This window comes from Pelobates fuscus, chromosome 9 (assembly GCF_036172605.1).
Source record: "Pelobates fuscus isolate aPelFus1 chromosome 9, aPelFus1.pri, whole genome shotgun sequence".
In the NCBI taxonomy this organism is placed as follows: domain Eukaryota; kingdom Metazoa; phylum Chordata; class Amphibia; order Anura; family Pelobatidae; genus Pelobates; species Pelobates fuscus.
The window spans coordinates 127,137,283-127,164,434 of NC_086325.1; the positions used below are offsets into that span (position 1 = coordinate 127,137,283).

At 42.0% G+C, this 27,152-nt stretch overlaps 1 protein-coding gene across 1 annotated transcript in view; it reads left to right on the forward strand.

Moving 5' to 3' along the window:
• ASTN2 (astrotactin 2) overlaps nucleotides 1–27,152 on the forward strand; it is a 925,983-nt gene that overhangs the window by 765,790 nt on the left and 133,041 nt on the right. Inside the window, exon 17 of the mRNA XM_063432386.1 lies at nucleotides 2,279–2,427. Coding sequence (XP_063288456.1) covers nucleotides 2,279–2,427 — 149 coding nt within the window. The remainder of the gene's footprint in view (nucleotides 1–2,278; nucleotides 2,428–27,152) is intronic.

Sequence of the window (27,152 nt, forward strand, 5' to 3'; positions counted from 1 at the left end):
GCCTGAAGGAAAGAGGCAGGCAGAGAGTGAACAGTAAAACATGTCTGCTTTGATCAGACCAGATAGAAGCCGGTGTCTTGTTCAGGGAGCATAACCCGGCTTTGTAGCGACCGACGGCCGTAAAACCAGCCCCTAACATTTATTTATAACCGTGCCAGATGTGGCATGCGATCGGAGGGAGAAACTGGTATGTGGCAATACCATTTTTAATACTCTCTATACCTGGCATCATGATTTTACCATTCCAAGCGAGGACTAAAGAATCCTAGGTGGGGAATAAACCACCAGCGCCCTATTCATCGAATAGTAAGCCTGCTCAAAGAAATGTGAGTACATCTCATATATATATAATATATTTATCTTTATAATTATGTGATACAGTGAGCACTATATTTGCTATTTTTCTCCTTTCCCAATCTGGGTTTGCTAACATTGGAAATATTTGGAGAAATCAGTAGATTAAGCTGCAGTAGTAGATTAAGCAGTACTCCAGTATCCGACAAGCTGGGAGAGCAGCTGCTCCTCCCGTCCAACACTCACACTAGGCCACCCTGCATCTTTTTTGGGAGTAATCCCGATTAGAGATAAGCTGCATCTGGATAGTGGTAAGTGTTGATTAGCTGTGAAAGTAAGGCCACAAGGGGCAATAAACAGAGTTTTCAGTAACAAAGTTGGTAGCTCATGCCGAATGCATCCGACCGCCTTGCAGGTAATGCCCCGCCCCCCAAACTCCCATGTTTTGATGCTGGTGGTAGGAGGCAAGGTTTCTGTTCAACCAGACATTATCAACAAATAAAATAGAAAGATTGAATAGAAAGATTGCAATATTGCACATTGACTTTAATATCAACAAAGCAAAATAAGGAGTTTGTAACGTAAAATTCGTTACATAAAGAGAAACCGATGTACTTGGATATATTGATGGTGTTTGCAGGGTTACTCACTAAAGTGAAAATTCAAAGCAAATTTTGAATGTAAGGTGAATGCAGCTGAAATGAAAAAAAAAAAAAAAAAAAATCTAGCCTCCACCTGCTATGCTTTCAGTTCTGCTTCTTTGGCCTTAAATTTGATATCCACTTGTACGTCACTTTGAATTATCCCTTTTTCTGAGTAATGCTGTTAAAATATGTTCGGGAGGGAGAAGTCAATTATTTTTAAAATCTTCAATTTAGTTAAAAACACTACCTAAAAATTAGGGATGTGCATGGGCAAAAAAATTGGTTCGGTTCGGACTTCCGAAATTCCGCACTTCCAAAATTTGGTTTGGTTCAGCAATTCCGAAATTCGGGACTTCAGCTCTTCAGTAATCCGGGACTACTGGAATTTGGGACTTCGGCAGTTCCCTACCCCTAATCCTACCCTTACGCTAACCCTACCCCAACCTTAGCCTACCCTAGCCCTACCTCTAACCCTACCATACCCTAATCCTAGCCGACCCCAATCCTGGCCCTAACCCTACTCTAACCCCAACCCTAACTATAGCCCTAACCCTACCTTTAACCCTACCCCAACCCTACCTTAACCTACCCAAAACCTAACTCTAACCCTAGCCCTAACCATACCCTAACATTAACCCCAACACTAACTCTAACCCTAGCCCTAACCCTAGTAGGGGTAGGGTTAGAGTTAGATTCCTGTCATCATTCCCTTAATTTTCCCTCCCTCTACTGTTTTGCCACTTTTCACTTCCAAAATTCAGCACATTGGCAATTTGGTTTGGTTTGTCACTTCCAAAATTTGGCACTTCCGAAATCCAGACATTCGGAAGCATCTGAATGTCTGAATTCCCGGAATTCAGGGAGAAACTAATTGCACATGTCTACTAAAAATAAACTCCCACAGTGCATAAACCTTTATGTAGTCATGAATACTAACATTGAGTATATGTGCCTCAAAATAGTATGGATTAATATAATAATCAATTTCAACACATAAGAGCAAGACTTAGGAAACGTATTCCACATTTGTAAACAGTAAAGAGTGGTGGATAATAGGATTTTATTTTTGTATGGTGTGTCTGTTTATGTGTTCTAAATAGAATGCACATTTCCTCATGTGGGAGCTTGTATTATGCCTTATCTTCATGTGGGACCATGTCTTTTGAAACAAATAGGTCCTGAGTTTGGAATGATGGGATAATTTGCATGAATAAGGCATTTAATTGTGTTCTTCTGCTGAATATGGATGAGCAGTGACCTATTAATATATTTTTAAATATTAAAAATGTTGAAGTAATTTCCTGCAACTCTTTAATGTTTTTTTCACAATATCTTTACAGATTTCGTCTTTCCCCTAACATGGAGCCTTCCAGCACTGTGGTGTCTTTGGAATGGTTGGATGTCCAGTTGGCTGTTGGAACCAAAGTTTCAGACTATATACTGCACCACAAAAAAGTAGATGCATATTCAGACACAGAGTTATACACAGGCAAGTAGAACTTTGGCAATTGTGTCATCTAAAATGCCTCTTTTTTTTTTTTTTTTTAATTCTTTATTTTAGCATAGACAGTTACAATGCAGTAATGGTTCATTTCATGGCTTACGCAGAAGCCTGTTAGTAAAAGGAAGTCATTTGGTAACTGTCTATTTTGCTGCTGTGATAAACATAAATAACATACATATTTACAAGAAAAACGTGATATCTTGATGTTGGGACAAGTGCTGTGTGTTGTAGTGGTGTTTAAGGATGTGCGAACGTCGTTCTGTTTATAGATTGTAATGTGTTTGGTATGATACCAGTTGGACTTTAATAGTAGGGTAGACAGTTAGTACTTTTGGTTGCATATATACAGAGCAGTTACAGATGCGTGTGTCGTGCCCCATAGGCATATATTCACATTCTAAAAGGGGACATCGGTTTGCAAGGGCATGACATGTCAACACAATGCACATTCTTATAGTAAGCTATAAAGTTCTGTGGTAAATATCCGCGGTGGTAGATAACAAGATGAGCCTGTAAGAAAAGTACTTGGTATGCAATTTAGTTAGCATTACTTAAAATCTACACATTTTGGGCTGTCAGTAAAGTAGGGTGTCTGTAGGTCGAACCGTCTGAGCCTAGGAGAACTTTAGGCAACTCCACATAAGAAAAAACATATTATATTATATTATACAAAATATTTTTTTTGGTTGCATATATACAGAGCAGTTACAGATGCGTGTGTCGTGCCCCATAGGCATATATTCACATTCTAAAAGGGGACATCGGTTTGCAAGGGCATGACATGTCAACACAATGCACATTCTTATAGTAAGCTATAAAGTTCTGTGGTAAATATCCGCGGTGGTAGATAACAAGATGAGCCTGTAAGAAAAGTACTTGGTATGCAATTTAGTTAGCATTACTTAAAATCTACACATTTTGGGCTGTCAGTAAAGTAGGGTGTCTGTAGGTCGAACCGTCTGAGCCTAGGAGAACTTTAGGCAACTCCACATAAGAAAAAACATATTATATTATATTATACAAAAAGCCTAGCTTTACGGAGCTAAGAGAAGTGAATTAATGCAAAATTTAAACGTTGTGAGTATTCATATTCACTAATATCTCCCGTTACCTTACCACCAGTTCATCCAAAGAGGTAATGAATGAGTATGAATGATGTTATATGGTTAGGCGGTCATAATCTGGAATTTTGGTTGAGTGTCGTGGTGAGTCACCGTTTGTGGGGTCTATGGCGATCCCTATTGGTGGGATTGTAGAGCGGCTTTTGTGCCACTAAGGTTTTTGCCCTGGTGGGGCTTGCTAGTGACTCTTATGGAGTCATGATGCATACATATGAGGTATGGCCGGCACCCCGGTAGCATAGGCTGGCCTTCCCAGTGGGATGAGCATAAGCCTAGTGACTAAGTGTGTGAGCGAGTGTCGTGGGGTTAAATGAGACTAAGTGACAGGAACTGTTGATGGTCCCTGAGGGTTAAGATAGACATTTTGGTGCCGTGCGGCATCGAGACAGGTAGTCACTATCGGCCCATTGGTAGGGCTCGTTTGAGTCTCTTGCGGGTTGAAGCGTAGCAGAACCAAAAAGAGAAAAAACAAAACAAAAACAAGAACAAGGGGGTTGGGTTAACCGGAGAGTTTGTATCGTCCCCATGAGTCCTCACTAATCGGCCGTCGTTTCGTTGAACTCTGGAGCCTCGATGATAAAGTAGGCTGTGTGAGCACGAGAGTCTCTTTATGGGGGGTCCTCCCGCCCCCTCTGGTGTGCGTCTCCCGTAGGCCTGTTTCCTTGTTTCTGTTGTGCAGCAGTGTTCGCTGTGTTCTGGTCCCCCAGCGTGAGCTGCTCCGAGGGGGTCTTGCTGGTATATTGAGTCCTTTTAAAAACTCTGTATGGTCTTCAGTGGCCGACAGGGTGTGTATTGCACCCCCCTGCGATACCACCAAGGTTCCTGACAGCCCCCAGTGGTATTTTATGCCATGATCCCGGAGTGCCCGGGTGATGGGTGCGAATTTACGCCGTTCGAGAAGGATAGTTAAAACCCAGGTCTTCGTATATCAAGATCCTATTGTGTGCGATCACCAGATTAGGGTTTTGTCTCGCTCGCGCCATGATAGCGTTTTTTACTGCAATGTCCCTTGAGACTACTATGATGTCGCGGGGTGCGTCCGCGGGTGCTGTGGGGGCCTTCCTGATCCTGAAGGCCGACGCTAGTGGTGGTCGTTCACCTTCTGTCCGGACTCCTAGTGCCTGCAGGACTTTATTGGCATACTCGAGTAAGGCTTCTTGGCCTATCGATTCTGGGGCCCCCCGGATTTTGATATTTTTTCGTCGGTGGCGCGTTTCTAGGGAGGTCACCGTGCATGTAAGAAGTTGTACTTGGTGTGTGAGGGCAGTGACCCGGGAGTCGGTGTTGGTAATCTGTTTCCCCCTCTCCTCCTCTCGGGACTCTATTGCTCCCATGCGGCGGTTCAGGCCTCCTATTTCCTCCTGGACTCCTGCGAGGTCCGCTTTCCACACCTCTCTCAGGTCCCGCAGGAGGTTTTTTATGTCCCCCTTAGTGGATGCGGACTGATCGGAGTCGGATTCTGCTCTCTGGTGCACTCCGCTGTGGGTCTGATGAGTTTGATGTGTCTCATCCTCCCATGAAAGCTCCGAGTCACTTGAGCTGCGTGGCTCTGCAGGCGCCATGTCTGTTCGGGCTTGCTGCGGCGGCCGGCAGAAGGACAGCCTGATGTCTCTGTGTTTCTGACCCTCCGCTGGGGCCGTTTTTCTGTGTTTTTTGCCCATCTCTCTCGGAAGGGTGTTCCAGGTGTCTAGAAGGTAAGTTTTTAAGCTCTGGCGTGATAAATAAAGTCAGATTTTGGGTCTCTGGAGCGGGAGCTCTGCAAGTATGCGACCGCTCAGTAGCTCAGCTAGCCACGCCCCCTAAAATGCCTCTTTAAAGGGCTTTCCCTCAAATCAATTTAATCTTAATCTTTGTTTTGAGGGACAGAGGCTATTGCTGCTGTCTTAACTTAAAAGGGCAAACTGTTTGAGAATAGATGCTCCTTGTGGCACTTGTCCCCACACTCTGCTCTTTCACTCTTTTTTTTTTCTTCTGATTGGGTACAGAACTAATTAGAGTAGGGAAATATTGAGTCGTTTAGGGTGCCAGTAATTGTCTGAGAGCTTATGCCATGAGTCTATTACTGGCCACTGATTGTGAGTAGATATGGCTGAGCAGATAAATACAGAATAGTCAGAAATGTTATAACAATTTAAGATTCCATTTACTTTTATTATGTATTAAGATTGAACATTAACCCCTTCCCGACTGCGGACGTATCAGGTACGTCTGGCAGAAAACAGTCCATAATGACCTTGGACGTACCTGGTACGTCTGCACCTATTTTGAGCTCTGGAAGCTCTGATAGTATAGCAGTGATGTACTGCATGTGATGAGTGCCTTGAGGGGTCCTGGCACTCCGTGCATATAAAATAATATATATAAAAAAATAAATATAAAATAAAGAAAATGATCAATATTAACTCCCCCCCCTTTTTTTTTCGAAAGGCAGTGAATCATGGGGCTTCTGGGGGCGTCCCTAGCATACCGCATCATAAGGGGCAGGCTGGAGTCATACAATCACAGCTTGCCCCATTAGCAATTTCATCCCAAGTGTGTTCCCCATTTCTCTGATTAGTGTGGATCTGCCTCCCTCTCTTCACTTGTGTTTTAGTGTGAGAGAGAGAGAGAGATCTGTGGTTTAGCTAGAGAGATTTAGGTATTTATAGGTAGGGATTTGTAAAATCTTGAGACCCAAAGGCTCTTTTCAGAGCCATTAACCCCTGTCTTGCCAGTGATCACTATAATCACTGGCTCTTGCACAGCAGATCTTTTCTGCTGTTTGTGCTTTTTTTTTTTTAGGGGTTCATTTTTTTTGTGATCTTTTTTGAGACCCAAAAGCTCTTTTCAGAACGATTAACCCCTGCCCTGCCAGTGATCACTATACAGATCACAGGCTCTTGCACAGCATCACTTATTTTGCTGTCTGTTAATTTTTTCAGGGGTTATTTTTTTTTTTTTTTGTGACAGGTCACTAAGTAAAGCAATTGTGATCATGGCACACGGGTCACGGAAGACAACCCGCGCTGAGCAGTCATATGCCACCCTTGCGCTAGAGTCTGACGCGTCTATGTCAGACTCTGACCCTGATTTTGACCCTGCCAGGTGCTCAGATACATCATCACTCGATACAGTGTCTACTGCTAGTGATGTATCTGGTGATGTTGTATATGTGCCTGCTAGTCCCCCTGCCAGAAGGAGACGTGCTGCTCCAGCTGGCAGAACTGCTGAGGAGTGGGTAGTGCCTCATAACCAGAGGCCAGACATCCCATCCTTTACTGCAAATCCTGGCATTAATTTGGATGTCACAGGATTTAGCCCTCAGCAGTTTATGGAGGTGTTTCTGGGCGATGATGTATTGGGGAACATTGTCGCCCAAACTAATTTATATGCCCATCAATTCCGAGCTACAAAACCGGACTCTTTTTTGGCAAAGCAGCAATGGGCCCCCATCGATGTGCCAGAATTTAAAAGATTCTGGGCATTGACTATGCTGATGGGCATCATAAAGAAGCCCTCCATCCGCTCCTACTGGAGCAGTAGCCCCATCTGCTCTACCCCCATTTACTCCCAATGTATGTCGAGGAAGAGGTATGAAATGATTCTGCATTTCATGCACTTCAGCGACAACAGCCTGTGTCCCCCTAGGGAGCATCCCCAGTTTGACAGGCTGTATAAAATCCGCCCCCTGATTACCCACTTTGCTGCCAGGTTTGCAGAGGCTTATACACCTGGAAGGAATATATGCGTGGATGAATCCCTGATGAAGTATAAGGGAAGGCTGGGATTCAAGCAGTATGTTCCTTCCAAGCGCTCTAGTTATGGTGTAAAGATGTATAAGCTCTGTGATAGCGAGACTGGGTATACTCAGGCCTTCCGGGTGTACGAGGGAAAGGATAGCCACCTTGACCCTCCAGGTTGCCCAGAACATATGGGAACCAGTGGCAAGATTGTCTGGGACCTGATATTCCCCCTGATGAACAAAGGGTACCACTTGTTTACTGACAATTTTTATACAAGTGTCCCTTTGTTCAAGCTACTGTACTGTTTTGATACAGTAGCTTGCGGCACAATTAAAAAGAACAGCACAGGTTTCCCAGGACAACTTGCACGCACCCGGCTACGGAGGGGGGAGACCTCAGCTCTGCGCCAAGAGGAGCTGTTGGCAGTTAAGTACAGAGACAAGAAGGATGTGTACCTTCTTACCACCATCCACACTGAGGGGACTGTGGAGGTCCCTGTACGTGGCAGAGCTGAGAGAACGAGGAAGCCAGTGTGCATCAAGGCCTATAACCGTCATATGGGTGGGGTTGATCTGGCAGATCAGCTGCTGCAGCCCTACCTAGTTATACGAAAGACAAGGGCCTGGTACAAAAAGGTTGCAATCTACCTAATGCAGATTGCAACCCACAACGCTTTCTTGTTGTTCAAAAAAGCAAACCCCGGGACGCAACTGAGATTTTTACAGTTTCAGCTCCAGATCATTTCGGGGATTTTGTACCGTGATGCACCTGCTCCCCGGGCGGTGATGGGAGAGAGCAGAGTTGGGGCTACACATTTTATTTTTAAAATTCCCCCTACTGCGGCAAAACAGAATCCCCAAAAAAGATGCAGGGTCTGTTCTAAGAGGGGGCAGAGAAAAGACAGTGTATATTACTGTCCTGATTGCCCTGGGCAGCCTGGACTATGCATTGGAGACTGTTTCAAACGATACCACACGCTGGCCCATTTTTAATGTATTTTTTGCCGTTCAGTTTTTTTTTTTTTGGTGTCTTTTTCTTTGGGGGGGTTGTTACATTTACCCCGTGCATGGGGGGCATGGGTGTCCTTAGGAGGCCTCGCAGAAAACAACCCTGTCAGGGGTCTGCGGGCGGCTAGTAGGGGAGGCTGCTCGCAACTCGCAGCACTCACCCTCAGTCCATCGCCGCCCGCGGTCTCCCCTCCTCCTACCTGTCGGCGAGCGGCGTCTCCTCTCCGCCGCTCGCATCCGTCACGCTTCCCAGCGACAGCATGTATAACGCTGCACGCTGGAAGGTCGTTGATTTATGCAAACGCCGGGGTCACGTGAGTGACCCGGCGTTAAAGCAACAGTACCACAATCACAGTGGGAGGCTTAGATATCTCCCACATGTGATTGTTAATTCTGATTGGAAGTTATCCAATCAGAATTTAACCTAGGGTATTTATACTCACCTTTCCTGTTCCTCCCTGCCCTGTTGTGGTCTTTGCTGTATAGTATTGATTCTGAACTTGTGATTTGTGGTTACGTACTCTCTGGCTTGTTAAACTGACTTTGTGACTTTCTCCTACCCTTTGACCTCGGCTTGTTTCTCGTTATTCTGTTTTCTGGTTCCCCTGACTCGGCTTGTCTCCTGACTATTCTGTGTGTGCTTAGCCCGGCCACTCTAAGGTCCGGTACGGCACCTTTTCTGTGTGTGTGTGTGTGTGTCTGTTAGCGTGTTAGGTTCCCGGAATTGTGATAAACCCGGGGTGTGTTCCACAGTCAAAAAGCGATGTGCGTGTCTACGTTTCAAGTATGTACCCTTTTGTGGCGATATATAAAACTGGGGTATGTGATAAGCCCCAAGCTAAAGATAGGCCTATCAGAAGACACACTCTCAATTTCAACTCAAATGGCAAGTCATTCAATTGTAACCGTACCTTCCCCAAATCCTGGCAGACCTATGCATGGGGGGGCATGGGTGTCCTTAGGAGGCCTCGCAGAAAACAACCCGGGGTGTGTTCTTGCAATAACCAACAGCGGGCTCTCCTAAATCACAGTCAAAAAGTGGTGTGCGTGTGTAAAATTGAGGATTGAACAGTTACCTCCACACACGTTCTTCAACTTGTTTTATCTTTTGTCTACGTTTCAAGTATGTACCCTTTTGTGGCGATATATAAAACTGGGGTGTCTACGTTTCAAGTATGTACCCTTTTGTGGCGATATATAAAACTGGGGTATGTGATAAGCCCCAAGCTAAAGATAGGCCTATCAGAAGACACTCTCAATTTCAACTCAAATGGCAAGTCATTCAATTGTTACCGTACCTTCCCCAAATCCTGGCAGACCTATGCATGGGGGGGCATGGGTGTCCTTAGGAGGCCTCGCAGAAAACAACCCGGGGTGTGTTCTTGCAATAACCAACAGCGGGCTCTCCTAAATCACAGTCAAAAAGTGGTGTGCGTGTGTAAAATTGAGGATTGAACAGTTACCTCCACACACGTTCTTCAACTTGTTTTATCTTTTGTCTGGCTAAAAAAAAGTTGCATCAAAGCACTCCACATACATGCAATACCTCGGGGTGTCTACGTTTCAAGTATGTACCCTTTTGTGGCGATATATAAAACTGGGGTATGTGATAAGCCCCAAGCTAAAGATAGGCCTATCAGAAGACATACTCTCAATTTCAACTCAAATGGCAAGTCATTCAATTGTTACCGTACCTTCCCCAAATCCTGGCAGACCTATGCATGGAGGGGCATTGGTGTCCTTAGGAGGCCTCGCAGAAAACAACCCAGGGTGTGTTCTTGCAATAACCAACAGCGGGCTCTCCTAAATCACTGTCAAAAAGCGGTGTGCGTGTGTAAAATTGAGGATTGAACAGTTACCTCCACACACGTTCTTCAACTTGTTTTATCTTTTGTCTGGCTAAAAAAAAGTTGCATCAAAGCACTCCACATACATGCAATACCTCGGGGTGTCTACGTTTCAAGTATGTACCCTTTTGTGGCGATATATAAAACTGGGGTATGTGATAAGCCCCAAGCTAAAGATAAGCCTATCAGAAGACATACTCTCAATTTCAACTCAAATGGCAAGTCATTCAATTGTTACCGTACCTTCCCCAAATCCTGGCAGACCTATGCATGGGGGGGCATGGGTGTCCTTAGGAGGCCTCGCAGAAAACAACCCGGGGTGTGTTCTTGCAATAACCAACAGCGGGCTCTCCTAAATCACAGTCAAAAAGCGCTGTGCGTGTGTAAAATTGAGGATTGAACAGTTACCTCCACACACGTTCTTCAACTTGTTTTATCTTTTGTCTGGCTAAAAAAAGTTGCATCAAAGCACTCCACATACATGCAATACCTCGGGGTATCTACGTTTCAAGTATGTGCCCTTTTGTGGCGATATATAAAACTGGGGTATGTGATAAGCCCCAAGCTAAAGATAGGCCTATCAGAAGACACTCTCAATTTCAACTCAAATGGCAAGTCATTCAATTGTAACCGTACCTTCCCCAAATCCTGGCAGACCTATGCATGGGGGGGCATGGGTGTCCTTAGGAGGCCTCGCAGAAAACAACCCGGGGTGTGTTCTTGCAATAACCAACAGCGGGCTCTCCTAAATCACAGTCAAAAAGTGGTGTGCGTGTGTAAAATTGAGGATTGAACAGTTACCTCCACACACGTTCTTCAACTTGTTTTATCTTTTGTCTGGCTAAAAAAAAGTTGCATCAAAGCACTCCACATACATGCAATACCTCGGGGTGTCTACGTTTCAAGTATGTACCCTTTTGTGGCGATATATAAAACTGGGGTATGTGATAAGCCCCAAGCTAAAGATAGGCCTATCAGAAGACATACTCTCAATTTCAACTCAAATGGCAAGTCATTCAATTGTTACCGTACCTTCCCCAAATCCTGGCAGACCTATGCATGGAGGGGCATTGGTGTCCTTAGGAGGCCTCGCAGAAAACAACCCAGGGTGTGTTCTTGCAATAACCAACAGCGGGCTCTCCTAAATCACAGTCAAAAAGCGGTGTGCGTGTGTAAAATTGAGGATTGAACAGTTACCTCCACACACGTTCTTCAACTTGTTTTATCTTTTGTCTGGCTAAAAAAAAGTTGCATCAAAGCACTCCACATACATGCAATACCTCGGGGTGTCTACGTTTCAAGTATGTACCCTTTTGTGGCGATATATAAAACTGGGGTATGTGATAAGCCCCAAGCTAAAGATAAGCCTATCAGAAGACATACTCTCAATTTCAACTCAAATGGCAAGTCATTCAATTGTTACCGTACCTTCCCCAAATCCTGGCAGACCTATGCATGGGGGGCATGGGTGTCCTTAGGAGGCCTCGCAGAAAACAACCCGGGGTGTGTTCTTGCAATAACCAACAGCGGGCTCTCCTAAATCACAGTCAAAAAGCGCTGTGCGTGTGTAAAATTGAGGATTGAACAGTTACCTCCACACACGTTCTTCAACTTGTTTTATCTTTTGTCTGGCTAAAAAAAGTTGCATCAAAGCACTCCACATACATGCAATACCTCGGGGTGTCTACGTTTCAAGTATGTGCCCTTTTGTGGCGATATATAAAACTGGGGTATGTGATAAGCCCCAAGCTAAAGATAGGCCTATCAGAAGACATACTCTCAATTTCAACTCAAATGGCAAGTCATTCAATTGTTACCGTACCTTCCCCAAATCCTGGCAGACCTATGCATGGGGGGGCATGGGTGTCCTTAGGAGGCCTCGCAGAAAACAACCCGGGGTGTGTTCTTGCAATAACCAACAGCGGGCTCTCCTAAATCACAGTCAAATAGCGGTGTGCGTGTGTAAAATTGAGGATTGAACAGTTACCTCCACACACGTTCTTCAACTTGTTTTATCTTTTTTCTGGCTAAAAAAAAGTTGCATCAAAGCACTCCACATACATGCAATGCCTCGGGGTGTCTACGTTTCAAGTATGTACCCTTTTGTGGCGATATATAAAACTGGGGTATGTGATAAGCCCCAAGCTAAAGATAGGCCTATCAGAAGACATACTCTCAATTTCAACTCAAATGGCAAGTCATTCAATTGTTACCGTACCTTCCCCAAATCCTGGCAGACCTATGCATGGGGGGGCATGGGTGTCCTTAGGAGGCCTCGCAGAAAACAACCCGGGGTGTGTTCTTGCAATAACCAACAGCGGGCTCTCCTAAATCACAGTCAAATAGCGGTGTGCGTGTGTAAAAATGAGGATTGAACAGTTACCTCCACACACGTTCTTCAACTACTGTGGGGTGTAAACTTTTCAAATATATGCACGCTCATGGCAAGAAAATACATTGGGATATCTGATAAGGCCCTCAAAAGCAAGATAGGCAAACAATATATATATAAAATTTGAAAAACGCATATCAGACATTTCGCTTTGCACCCCCCCAGTGAACCCGACAAACGTATGCATGAGTGTTATCGCTGTACTCGGGAGATGATGCCAAGTACATATTGTGGTGTCCTTTGGCAGTAACACCTAACAGGAGCTTAGAATCTATGCACAAAGTAGAATGTGTGAGTGAAAAATAACACCACAAAAACGTTTGACAGAGACTGGTGGTAGAATTAGTGCATGTAAAGTGTTCAAATGCCACCATGTGAAATGCCCTAGGGTGTGTACTTTTCAAAAACATACAGTTTGACGGAGGTGAATTACATTGGTCGGCTTCAGACATGTTCCAACTGGGACATGGGTGCATGATGGCCAGCTGTGTTTTTTTTTGTTTGTTTTTTTATCATATTTTACTTTTTTTATTCTAGTAAATTATATGATATGATGAAAATGATGGTATCTTTAGAATGAACATTTAATAGCGAGAAAAATGGTATATAATATGTATGGGTACAGTAAATGTGTAAGAGGCAAATTACATCTAAACACAACCACTGCAGAAATGTAAAAAGAGCCCTGGTCCTTAACGGTAATACAATTGAAAAATGGCCTGGTCACTAAGGGGTTACAGAGTTTGCTATGGTTTCAGCTATAGATTGTTGTTGTTGTTTTTTGTTTTTGTTTTTATCAAGTTATTATTTTATTTAAATTTGCATTGCATATCTGATCACCTTGGCTGCCCTTACATACCAAGAGCATACCATAAATATTAACATAAACCCTATGATGCTACCCTCCGTATAACGAGACTCTTCCCACCTTTGACAAAAGCAATGCTGATTTCTACCACAATAGATTATAATCTGTGTCAAACCAACATGATCACTGACTTCCGAGATTCTTCCAACCGCTCAAATCCCACAAAGAGTATGCCAGTTTCTACGGAACATAAAAATACCATGAGACTCTAAGGGTCAAAGTCCTTACCTTGTAAGAACTGGGACAAACAATATGGGACTACAGACCTGACCATACAAATGAAAGTCTGAACTTTCCTAGCGCTGAGCGAGACATAATTCATTGTTGATCGCTATGCAAAAGATATCAATGAAAACATGGATCAGGTCGTATTAATGTTTAATTGCTTATATTTTAAACGCCTATATTTTGTGTTCCAAAGGTAGCTGTTAAACAACATGTCCCAATATAAATGTTATTTTAACAACTAATGCCCACATCCAAGGTATCCATATACACCCTTATAGTTATCCAAGAGTAAATTACTTACATAGGTTCTGTCACAACACCTAAGGAAATCCAGCTCTTTTTAGCAATAAGATTTTGTTATTCAACCCAAAATAATGCTCAACCCCATGTTGTTACTCCATCTACTCAACCCTCACTACTATATATATCTTTTCCTACCCTCTTCCCCCACCCCTCTACCCCCTTTGTCCCTCATCCCCACCCGTATCTTTCCCCCCTTGCCCTATCCCATCTCATCTTGCCTATAACAAACAAGAATTAGTAACTCAGACTCTCCTAACGATGCAGCCTAACTAAATAGGATTCAATACCCGGGTCCTGCGCAATACCACATACCCCCAAGTAAATTAGGGTTCTATCTCCATCGAAGAGATAGAGCACTTATTCACGAGATAGATCAATTTTTTGAGTCTATCTTCTAAATATCCTTATATCCCCAAACAACCAATACCTCCAGAAAATACCACAAGTAATTACCAAGGTACAAAAGAGCCCCAACCAATTCAGCTGTATAAATCAGTGCACAAACTCTGGATTTGCCAGAAAACTCTGAATACTGCTGGGGTATCTATATATTGTTACATATCTTATTGTTTTATGGTTAATGTATATTGTTTATGTCATTACTTCCTCACACAAACAAGGTTACACACCAACCAATCTTCACAATCCCTCTTCATAGGTAGCAAACACCCCAAAAAACTCTGGTCTCCTTATCACAAGAACAGGAACATACGTACAATAAACTCCTAAAGAAATTTTAACCTAATCTTTAATATCCACACAAGATCTCACAATCACTGCTTTAACAGATACAAAAGGCTACCAACCCTACCATTTCTTGCAATACTAAGACGATGTAAAAAGAAATGCACACAGTACACAAACAAGATATCACATAAGCCTAGACAAACCTTGTAGAACCATTGGTGGCCACATAATTCTACTACCCACAAAGTAACACCCAAACTACGCAACAAACGATGACTCTACAAATTAGTCTCAACATGACATCTATTAAAATCCACAAGCAAAACGCAAAACGCAAAAGGCCCAAACACAACTGAAAAGAGAACAATGGCACTGGCGGACTTTTGCAGATATAAAGCGGAGATAGTCTTCATACAGGAGACTCACTTCCGCAAAGATTCAGCCCCTACACTAAAAAATAGAGACTATCCAACGGGATATTTTGGACATTACACTAATGCAAAAGCATGAGGGGTTGCAATTCTGATAGGGAATCAAGTACCATTCACATTTCAGGCCCAACAATCTGACGACTCAGGTAGATATTTATTTGTAAAAGGGAAATTAGGAAGTGCAATAATAACATTGGCTAACATTTATCTTCCTAACAAAAAACAGAACCAAGCCCTGACGAAAATCTTACACAAATTGACGACTTTTCAAGAGGGCATACTAATACTGGGAGGGGACATTAACATCTCTTTAGATGGCACTCTTGACTCCACAGCCCCATCCCAAAGTTATCTTGAACAAACACGCAAATGCTTTAGAAACACGCTACACAAAGCTCAATTATATGATAGCTTGAGGGCATTACATCCTACGAGTAAAGACTACTAATTTTTCTCCTCCCCACAGGCACATACTCCCACTTTGATATGATCTTCCTCCAGCATAGATACCTACCACTAATCTAAACAGAACAATTTCTTGGTCAGATCATGGCCCCTTAACAATAGAGTTAAATATCCCGGCCCTGCCATCCTCAACAACTCATTGGAAACTAAATGATCTCTTACTGAACAATAGTGATGTCGCGTACACAAAATTTTCGGTTTGCGAACGGCGGACGCGAACTTCCGCAAACGTTTGCGAACCAGTGAACCAGTGAACCGGGCGAACCGCCATAGACTTCAATGGGCAGGCGAATTTTAAAACCCACAGGGACTCTTTCTGGCCACAATAGTGATGGAAAAGTTGTTTCAAGGGGACTAACACCTGGACTGTGGCATGCCGGAGGGGGATCCATGGCAAAACTCCCATGGAAAATTACACAGTTGATGCAGAGTCTGGTTTTAATCCATAAAGGGCATAAATCACCTAACATTCCTAAATCACAATGGATATGGATTGACACCTGACATATGACATATTGACACCTTGACATATGGATTGACACCTGTCCTCAGAGACCCTGATACACACTGACACAGAGCAGAATAGGGACTGTTCCCCCTACATAGGGTCACTTGGCAGATATGGATTGGCACCTATCCTAAGGATCCCTGATACACACTGACACAGAGCAGAATAGGGACTGTTCCCCCTACATAGGGTCATTTGGCAGATATGGATTGACACCTATCCTAAGGATCCCTGATACACACTGACACAGAGCAGAATAGGGACTGTTCCCCCTACATAGGGTCACTTGGCAGATATGGATTGACACCTGTCCTCAGAGACCCTGATACACACTGACACAGAGCAGAATAGGGACTGTTCCCTCTACATAGGGTCACTTGGCAGATATGGATTGACACCTGTCCTCAGGGACATAAATCACCTAACATTCCTAAATCACAATGGATATGGATTGACACCTGACATATGACATATTGACACCTTGACATATGGATTGACACCTGTCCTCAGAGACCCTGATACACACTGACACAGAGCAGAATAGGGACTGTTCCCCCTACATAGGGTCACTTGGCAGATATGGATTGGCACCTATCCTAAGGATCCCTGATACACACTGACACAGAGCAGAATAGGGACTGTTCCCCCTACATAGGGTCATTTGGCAGATATGGATTGACACCTATCCTAAGGATCCCTGATACACACTGACACAGAGCAGAATAGGGACTGTTCCCCCTACATAGGGTCACTTGGCAGATATGGATTGACACCTGTCCTCAGAGACCCTGATACACACTGACACAGAGCAGAATAGGGACTGTTCCCTCTACATAGGGTCACTTGGCAGATATGGATTGACACCTGTCCTCAGGGACATAAATCACCTAACATTCCTAAATCACAATGGATATGGATTGACACCTGACATATGACATATTGACACCTTGACATATGGATTGACACCTGTCCTCAGAGACCCTGATACACACTGACACAGAGCAGAATAGGGACTGTTCCCCCTACATAGGGTCACTTGGCAGATATGGATTGGCACCTATCCTAAGGATCCCTGATACACACTGACACAGAGCAGAATAGGGACTGTTCCCCCTACATAGGGTCATTTGGCAGATATGGATTGACACCTATCCTAAGGATCCCTGATACACACTGACACAGAGCAGAATAGGGACTGTTCCCCCTACATAGGGTCACTTGGCAGATATGGATTGACACCTGTCCTCAGAGACCCTGATACACACTGACACAGAGCAGAATAGGGACTGTTCCCTCTACATAGGGTCACTTGGCAGATATGGATTGACACCTGTCCTCAGGGACCCTGATACACACTGACACAGAGCAGAATAGGGACTGTTCCCCCTACATAGGGTCACTTGGCAGATATGGATTGGCACCTGTCCTCAGGGACCCTGATACACACTGACACAGAGCAGAATAGGGACTGTTCCCCCTACATAGGGTCACTTGGCATATATGGATTGACACCTGTCCTCAGAGACCCTGATACACACTGACACAGAGCAGAATAGGGAATATTCACTAAATGCCAAACATTGTTATACAGGGGAATATTCAGTAAATAAGGATAAGGGGTGGGACGGGACCTACTGTCCTCCCCCCCGCTCCCCACCCCTGCGCGGTGGGTGGGGGCCATAAATCACAATGGGGGGGACCTACTGTCCTCCCGCCCGCCCCCACCTGTGAGCGGTGGGTGGGGGCCATAACAATAATGAGGGGGGTACCTACTGTATGATGTTGTATCGATCAGGTAGTGTAAGGGTTACGCCCGCTTCACAGTGACAGACCAAACTCCCCGTTTAACGCACCGCAAACAACCACAAACAGTCCATTTGCACAACCGCAAACTCCCCATTTGCATGAAGTTGGATACCAAGCTAGCCATGTCCGTTCCTTGTCCTCACTGATGTCATTGAAGGTCTCTTCCTCCACCCAGCCACGTACAACACCAAGGGTCCCTGAAAGTATGCTAATAAACTGAAAAAATAAAAAAATCTCCCAAGAAGGAGATCTAAAACTGGCATAGGAAAAGGTTAGACAACTATAATAAAGTGATACCTACAAATCCTAGTGAGCATAGGTGTATAATAGAGGGAGAAAGGGAAAGCAGAGTAATGCTTCCTAATACCGTGGTTAGTACCCTTTGTTAAAGTAAATTGAGTAATGGACAAAAGTCTTTATTGTATCATTTATAAATAACAAAGGGATACTATACTCATTCCCCTATAGTGGCTAATTGTGTAATAATGGTAATACTATTACCTATTATATAATACTGGCTGGGGCAAGGAAATTCCCTCTAAATAGATGGGTATAGGCAGAGAGTATGGAGACCGGAGTGATAAAGTGTCAATAAGGTGTATAAAGTTAAATGTATCACAGACACACAGCCACCCTTTCTATTACTTAGTTTCCAGAAATGCTGGATAGGTAGAAGGGCTATAAAGACTCAGAGAGGTCTAAGAAAAATCCTCTAAACTAGCCCTAATCTCCTTAAACACCTTCAAGGGTGTTCTAAGCTAAAGCTCAATCTAAACGTTTAGATGACTGCCTGATTTCCCATCACAGATGCTGGCTAGGAATAACAGTGTGCAAGACAAAGAGTGGGTCTAAGTGCCCATAGTGCAGTAAAGTGTCCCTAGTGAGAAGGTCATCCTTAATTTTCGAGGAGCGGGATGACGTAGGTCGCGTGTACGCGTGAACGCCACGTAAGGGGGCGGAGGGAGTGAAGCCCGCCGAGAGTGCTGCGGGAGCCGGATGGCGGATGGCGGAGTTTTAACTAGACCTACTGGAAAGGCAAAGAAAACTTGACGCAGAGAACTAGCCCAGTTGTGGCTCCTGACCCGAGTGGATTTCGAACTGCGAGAGAACTAGGGGTGATTCATTGTCACCTTTGCTGCGGTGGGGGCAGGTGAATGGAGATCATTAGACTTCCTGCCTTCACGCACAAGGTTAAGGTGACAGCTGCAACTCAAGGCTCAAGGCTGCAACTCAAGGTTTGGCTGCTGTGTGCAGTTTAAGGAAGACGAGTGAGAATTATTCATTCTTGACATCCTGCACTGTATAAATGAATACAACTCGCTGAATCTCTTTTCGTCCCCGCTGTATTAACACCCTCCGGTCTTGCTAAACGTGGGGTGGTAAAATAACTTTATGGACAGTGAAAGGGAAGGAAAGGCAGAAGAGAGAGAGAGAGAGAGAGAGAGGAAAGAGAGAAAGAAAGAGAGAGAAAGTAATAACCTCCTTCTTTTTTTTTTGTTTTTGTCTAAAACACGGTACCCCCATCCTCTGAATGTGTACTCTCTAAAAAGAGATAATTTATGAAGTTGAAGTAGAGAGAAGAAAAATTAAATTTAATGAATCAATTACTTAAGGGTGGAACGTGATACATAAATGCAGAAACACGTTTACACTGATTAATTGACTAATTGACTCAGACAAGGAAACGAGCCGACAAATTTTCGATGACTCAAAGGTCCGGGAGGAACAACTAACAAAATAATGTCAACCAGAAGAAATCAGGAAAATAAAGCGATTCTTGGTAAAGATAAAGATAAAGAACATAAAGAGAAGGCTGAAAGAAAAGATAATAAAACAGAAAAAAAGACTCTCTAATTTCTTTACTCCCCAAACAGATAGATCATTGCCAGAGAGCTTTGCAAAAGAAATTAACCTGATAACAAGTGAGAAAAAAGCCTCTCAATTAGAAACATCACAAATGGAAAATTTGATGGTTTCGCCAGAATTTCTAAAAAGCTGTTTAGACCAGCAATTCCTAGCAATAAAACAAGAAATTCTCAATAACAATGAGGACTTAAAAAAGGAAATTAAAGACATAGGCCTGAGGATCAATCAAGTTGAAAGAAAAATGGATCTAATTGACTCATTAATTAAAGATCAACAGCAGCAACAGGGAGAAATAAACCAGAAAATCCAACAGATACAATTAAAGATAAATGATCTTGAAGATAGATCAAGACAAAATAACTTGAGACTAAGGAACATCCCGGAAAGTATTACACAAGAAAAAAATAAAAGCATTCCTGGATTCATATTTTCTGGAGATAGGTATCCAGAAGGATGATAATTATAAATTTTTAGAGAGATACTATAGAATCCCAAAACCTAAAAATCTCTCAACGGAAGCTCCCAGAGATATTATGGTCTGCTGCAACTCATACCTATTTAGAGAAGAAATAAGAAAAGTTTCAAAGCAAGGTAGTAAAAAAGAAGAATATGTGAGTATAAAGGTCCTTCCAGACTTATCATATGAAACGAGGAAGAAAAGGCGATTATTCGCTTCGGTTCTGGAGACATTAAGAAAAAATAATGTTAAACACTTTTGGGCTTTTCCAGCAAAACTAATCATCATTTATGAAGCAAAAACTCTGGTGTTTGTCAACTCAGATCTAGCCAGGAAATGGTTACAGGAGGTCCAAATGTAAATATAAATGATAGCTATCCCAACAGGACGATTGAGGGATGAATTAATATTTTTTTTTTCTTCTTGATGTAACTATAATAACTAAATCTATTATATGGTAAATGGCTGGCACGACATTGTTCGGCCTAATTCACAGTTTACAAAGATGCTTTTTATAACATAAAGTCGGCACATAGGAAATTGAAATGTCTATAATGTAAACTCTTCATGCTATAGGGGAATAGGTCAATGTATATATAAAGGACACCTTTTTTTTTGTGTAATGCTTATGGTAAAACTAGCTATTCAGTCTGTATGATACTGTTTTAATGAGGAGGGAGGGGAATGGGATTATGTATAAATACCGACACTTTCTGGTGTAATTTGAAAAGCTAAATTGATAATATTGGTACGCACGACAGGATACTGGTTTAAAATAATTTACAGAGTATAAGTATTGATATCACTAATATAAAGTTGTCACGTGAGAAAGGGTATTAACCACACTATAAATTGTCTTCAGTAGCGGAGAATAGGAGAATGTAAATATAAATGTTTTGTTTTGTTTTTTTTGTACCTCCGGCTAAAATCTAATGGTTAAATTAGCTAGATGGTCCACACGAAATTGTTTAGATAACACTTTAGATTGCAAAGTTAGACTCTATCGATATAAAATCGTTATATAAGAAAATGAAATAATCACATTTAAAGGTATCTTTTTCTAGAGGGAAACAGGATAATCTATATATAATGACACTTTTAGGTTTAATTTGAATAGCGAAACAGATTACAATGGTTTTCACGATATGCTATTGGTTTTGAATTACTCATAGATTATAAGGATTGTCATACTAACACAAGGTGTAATATAAAAAATCGAAATAGTTATATTGAAAATTGCCTCCACCCTGTGGATTATGACAAGGTATATAAAAAGTGTATATTCTGGTATCTTTTTTTTTTTTTTTTTCCCCTTCTTTTTCATGTTGGGTTGATATAGACTCCAGCAGCACTCTCGAGGAGGGTTTCCCTCATACTCCACCAATTAACGCCATATTTTATTTGGAGTTTTGGATGTATCTCCAGGGCTCTGGGATGCATTTTCTGTCTTACACTAAGTGGGAGTGGAGATGGAATTTCTTTTTAAGATTGTGGATATGGTTGGACTCATGTTTGATCCACATGAGGTCATATGAATGTAAATGTTATATGTTTCCCCCCCCCCTTTTTTTTGCCGGGGGGTATGGTTCCGAGTCTCAAATGGTTAGACTATGGTTAAGTTTATGACGGTGAATGTGCAGGGTCTGAATAACCCAACCAAAAGAGCCATGGTGTTCCAATATATTAAAAAGGAAGGTGCAAAAGTTATATTACTTCAGGAAACTCATTGGTTGAGGAAAGATATAAAACGTTTTATCCCAAAAAAAATTAAAATCCAACTTTGCTCATCATTGGAGGATAAAAAGAAATGTGGAGTAGCTCTATTAGCAACAGATGATTTAGATATTCAAGTTACATACCAGGATATAGATAAAAATGGAAGATTCATCTTAGCTATATGTAAAATACAAGATGAAGAATTTACTATCGTAAACATCTATGCCCCTAATACTAACCCAGTTCAGTTTATACAAATGGTTTTGAGTAAATTAGAAAAAATTAAAAAGGGTAAGATTATTATAGGAGGAGATTTCAATTGCATTTTGGATGGAACGTTGGACAGGAACTCTTTGATAGGGGTAACGCAAGATAAAAGGGGAAAGAAATCCTCAATTCAATTTTCAACTTTGATAAATAAGCATGAACTATTAGATCTTTGGAGGATTAATCATCAATCAGAAAAAGATTATACTTGCTTTTCGAAAGCACACTGTACCTATTCTAGACTAGATTTGTTTTTAGGTTCTTTAGAGGTTTCATATAAGATTAAAAAGGTTTTGATTCAAGAAGTAACCTGGTCAGATCATAACCTATTAATACTTGATATCATTAATTCACCAGATATTAAAATTAAGAATAGCTGGAGACTTAATGAATTCCTTCTGAGGGAGGCTCAAGATATAAATACCATAAAAGACTTAACAAACCGTTTTTTCGAGGAGAATAAAAATAAAGGCACTTCAGACGCTATAGTTTGGTGTACATATAAGGCAGTGTTGAGAGGACACTTTATTAAATTAGGTACAATTAAGAAAAAACAAAAAGAAGCTTCCCTGACAGAATTATATGTGTCTCTTTATAAATTAACAAATCTTAATAAAAATAATCCAAATATAGAGACAAGCGAGAAAATAGGAATAATAAAAAATAAAATCAATAAAATTCTACTTTTACAAACCTCAAAAAAACTTGAATATTTAAAAATAAAATGGTATTATAAAGGAAATCGAGCAAATAAATTGCTCACAAACCGAGTCAAAGGTGCGAAACTGAATAAGTTAATACAAAAAATTATTACAGATGATGGTATTCAATTAACTCCTGAAAATATAGGTAATGCATTTAACTCATTTTATCAAAAATTATATAACTTACCTGATTATCCCTACAATCCAGAAACATATTTTCAAAGTAAAATCTTAAAAAAATTATCAAGGGATCAACTGAATTCTATTAACGACCCCTTCTCAAAAATTGAAATAACAAATGCAATTGAGTCCTTAAAAAAAAATAAAACACCGGGGCCGGACGGCTTCCCAAACATATTCTACCAGCAATTCCAGGACGTACTGGTAATACACCTTGAAGATCTTTTTAATAGTATAGTTAGAGAAAAAGATTTACCTAACGAACTATTATACGCTAATATAATTCCCATACAAAAGCCAGATAAATCTACGGAATTGGTAGGGAATTATCGTCCTATATCTCTATTAAATTCTGATATAAAAATATATGCAAGTATTTTAGCAAAGAGACTACAAAGAATCCTCCCGTCCATAATTCATGGAGATCAGGTTGGATTTTTGAAGGATAGACAATCAAACAATAGTGTAAGGACAATGATTGACATTTTGGACTACGCTCATGAATCAGGTACTCCATTGCTGGCCCTGTCATTGGACGCGGAGAAGGCCTTTGACAGGGTCAGATGGGACTTCCTTTGGGAGGCCTTAAAGGCTTTTGGTTTTGAAGGTTGGATTCTGAGCGCTATTATGGCCCTGTATAGCTCCCCAATGGCAAGAACAATCGGTAGGGGTATAACTTCTGAGTGGTTTAACATAAGAAATGGGACAAGACAGGGGTGTCCCCATTGCTATATTTGATTTATATAGAACCCCTGATCTGTAACATTAGATCTAATGAGAAAATAAAGGGAATAATAATAGGCCAAGAGGAATTTAAAACCCTACTTTATGCAGACGATGTTTTAATCACTATATCAGACCCTATAACATCAATAGATGAACTATTAAGGGTGATTTATGAATATGGGCATTATTCCAACTTTAAGTTAAATGTAGATTAGACAATTATTCTTCCCAAAAATATAAAGAAGGAAGAGAAAATACATATTAAAGCGAAATATAGTTTTGAATGGCCAAAAAAAAGTATTACCTACCTAGGCATAAAGATCTCTAGTAATCCTTCTAAGATTCTAGAATACAATGTTCTTCCTCTAATTATCCAAATTAATAAACAACTGAAAGACTTGAGAACAGCAGAGATATCATGGACAGGTAGAATTAACATCGTAAAGTCCTACCTGATCCCTAGATGGAGTTATGTATTCTGTATGTTACCATTGAAAATGCCTAAGCCATGGCTCATGATGATTCAATCTGCCTTAGATAAATATATATGGCTGGGGAAAAAAACCCAGGGTTAATAAAAAAATTCTGAATCTAAAGCCTAAGTTGGGAGGGATGGGAGCCCCTGATATTACGGATATATATGAAGCTTGTTCACTGGCGCATGTTATATCCTCTATGAAAGAGAGCTCTAGGGGAGAATCATGGGAAAAAATTGAGGCTAGAAAAGTGGCAGTTCCGGAATTAATGGCTTTATTTTGGAGTATATATAAGTACGAGAGAGATGATATGGGTTTAATTCTAGCCAATTTATTGGGTCAATGGAGAATCTGGAAAAAAAGACTCAAAATTGAAGATAAAATTATTATTGATCTACCCCTGCAGGTATTGTCCACTAATATTGAGGATCTTAATCTTGATCCATGGATAAGCAAAGGCATTAATAGAATAGATCAGCTATTCCAACATCAACAAATTAGACCTTTCGAGGAGATCAAACAAGCTTTTTCGCTTTCTTATAGAGAAAGTTTTGCGTACTTAAGGATAAAACATTTCTTAATGAGACACAGAATAACTGAGATTTCTGAGGAACTACAGATTTTCTTAAACTTAATAAACACCAGACATAATAAAAATTTAGTCTCCAAAAGCTTGAAAATTTGTAGTAAATATAAGTCAATCCCTGAATTCCCAGCCCTAAAAGCATGGGAAAGAGATTTACAAATTACTATTACGAGAAATTATTGGCTTAAGGCCAATAAAGCAGTAATGAAAGCTTCACACTGCCTAAACCTTTCGGAAAGTGACTATAAGGTTATCAATAGATGGCATTACGTTCCAGCTAAATTAACAAAAATATATCCAGGAACACAATATCTTTGTTGGCGTTGCGCCTCATTGAGAGCAGATTATGTACTGAGGCTAGTGGTGTTGTGCAGAGAGGCACTGAGGCTAGTGGTGTTGTGCAGAGAGGCACTGAGGCTAGTGGTGTTGTGCAGAGAGGCACTGAGGCTAGTGGTGTTGTGCAGAGAGGCACTGAGGCTAGTGGTGTTGTGCAGATAGGCACTGAGGCTAGTGGTGTTGTGCAGAGAGGCACTGAGGCTAGTGGTGTTGTGAAGAGAGGCACTGAGGCTAGTGGTGTTGTGGAGAGAGGCACTGAGGCTAGTGGTGTTGTGCAGAGAGGCACTGAGGCTAGTGGTGTTGTGCAGAGAGGCACTGAGGCTAGTGGTGTTGTGCAGAGAGGCTTGAAGACTATGGTGAGGCCTAATAGAAAGCAGTTGTTGGGGGATTCCATCATAAGATGTGTGGAGATGGACAATGGTGGTCTTGTGAGGTGTCTTCCTGGAGCTACAGCTCACAGAGACAGGAGACGTATCTGTAATATTGTTAAGCAAGCAAAGCAGGAAGGGGCATTGGATGTACTTGTCCATTTAGGGACAAATGACTTGGCTTGCAATGAGGTTTCAGAGGTTAAGGAAGTTTTTAGTGTTTTTGCCAATGATATACGGCAGGTTGCTTCCACACTGTCATTCTCTGAAGTTCTGCCTGTGCATAACACTCAGAACGACAGGCGGCTGCGTATTAGGGACTTTAACTTGTGGCTTGGTGAATGGTGTCGGGAGCAAGGATTTGGCTTTATTGCTCATGGTACCTCTGTTTGGAATGGAAATAAACTGTACAAAAAAGATGGTTTGCATCTTTCTCAAAAGGGAACAAATGTTCTCAGTGAGCAGTTCAGAGGTTTTGCTAGGATGTATTTAAACTAGGAGGGGGGGGGGCAAAAGGGTGATAAAACATCAATCCAATTGTCCCCAAAAACAAGGACAGAAGGTGCCTGTAGCAAGTGTGTTAAAAAATGATAAGCTAAAGGGGCGTGTCTGGCTTCCGGTGTGAGCAGCCGCATGGAGTAGGAGCTCCGGCGTTAAACCGTCCTGAAAGCTACAAATCAAGCTACCCAAAGCGATAACTCAACAGATTACCTTACCTTATCATAGCAGAACTTCGGAGTAAGAAATATGTCTTATCCCAAGCAGCCGAGAACTCGAGAATCGGCCAAAATAAGGAAAAAAGACCGCCAAGTACTTACCCAAGATGGCGGCGAGGAGACAGAAACCATGTCAGACGGAGCTTCCGATCAAGAATCCATCTCTTCCAAATATACAGACTCTCCAGTGACGGAGAAGAGCCTCCATAAAATGCTGCAAGAGCTGAGAGCTACCATAAAAGCTGATTTCCAGCGTATTGACAAAGAATTGCGGAAAGAAATCACAAACCTGGGCGACCGGACTAGCCACCTGGAGAATAAAACAGGAGACCTATGCAACGCCCATAACGAAGTTGTGGACAAGCTCCAATCACGATCAGATGAAAATGAAGCACTAAAACTGAAGCTGGCTGACCTGGAGGACAGATCCAGGCGGCAAAATATAAGATTCCGGGGTATTCCCGACGACATTTCCCACGATGCTCTCCCAGCGTATGTTCTTTCTATTTGCAAGGCCTTGGTCCCGGAATTACCAGACTCTGCTTGGGCCTATGATCGTATGCATAGACTCCCTCGACCGTCTTGTCTACCTCCTGAATCGCCCAGAGACGTGATAGTAAAATTTCATTACTATGTACACAAAGAATCCCTACTGTCAGCAGCGAGGAAAACGGCGAACCTTCCGGACCCACACTCTGCAATTGCTTTATTTGCGGACTTGTCTGCTGCCACCATGGCGAAGCGCAGAGAATTTATTACCATTACAAAAACTTTGCGGAACAACAATGTGAATTATAAATGGGGTTACCCTACAAAGTTGATCGTCTGGAGACAGGGATCAACCCGTGTTTTCAGCGACCCTAAAGAAGGTATGAAGACTCTCTCCGAATGGGGACTATGGCGACCAACAGGAGAAAATCAAGTGGC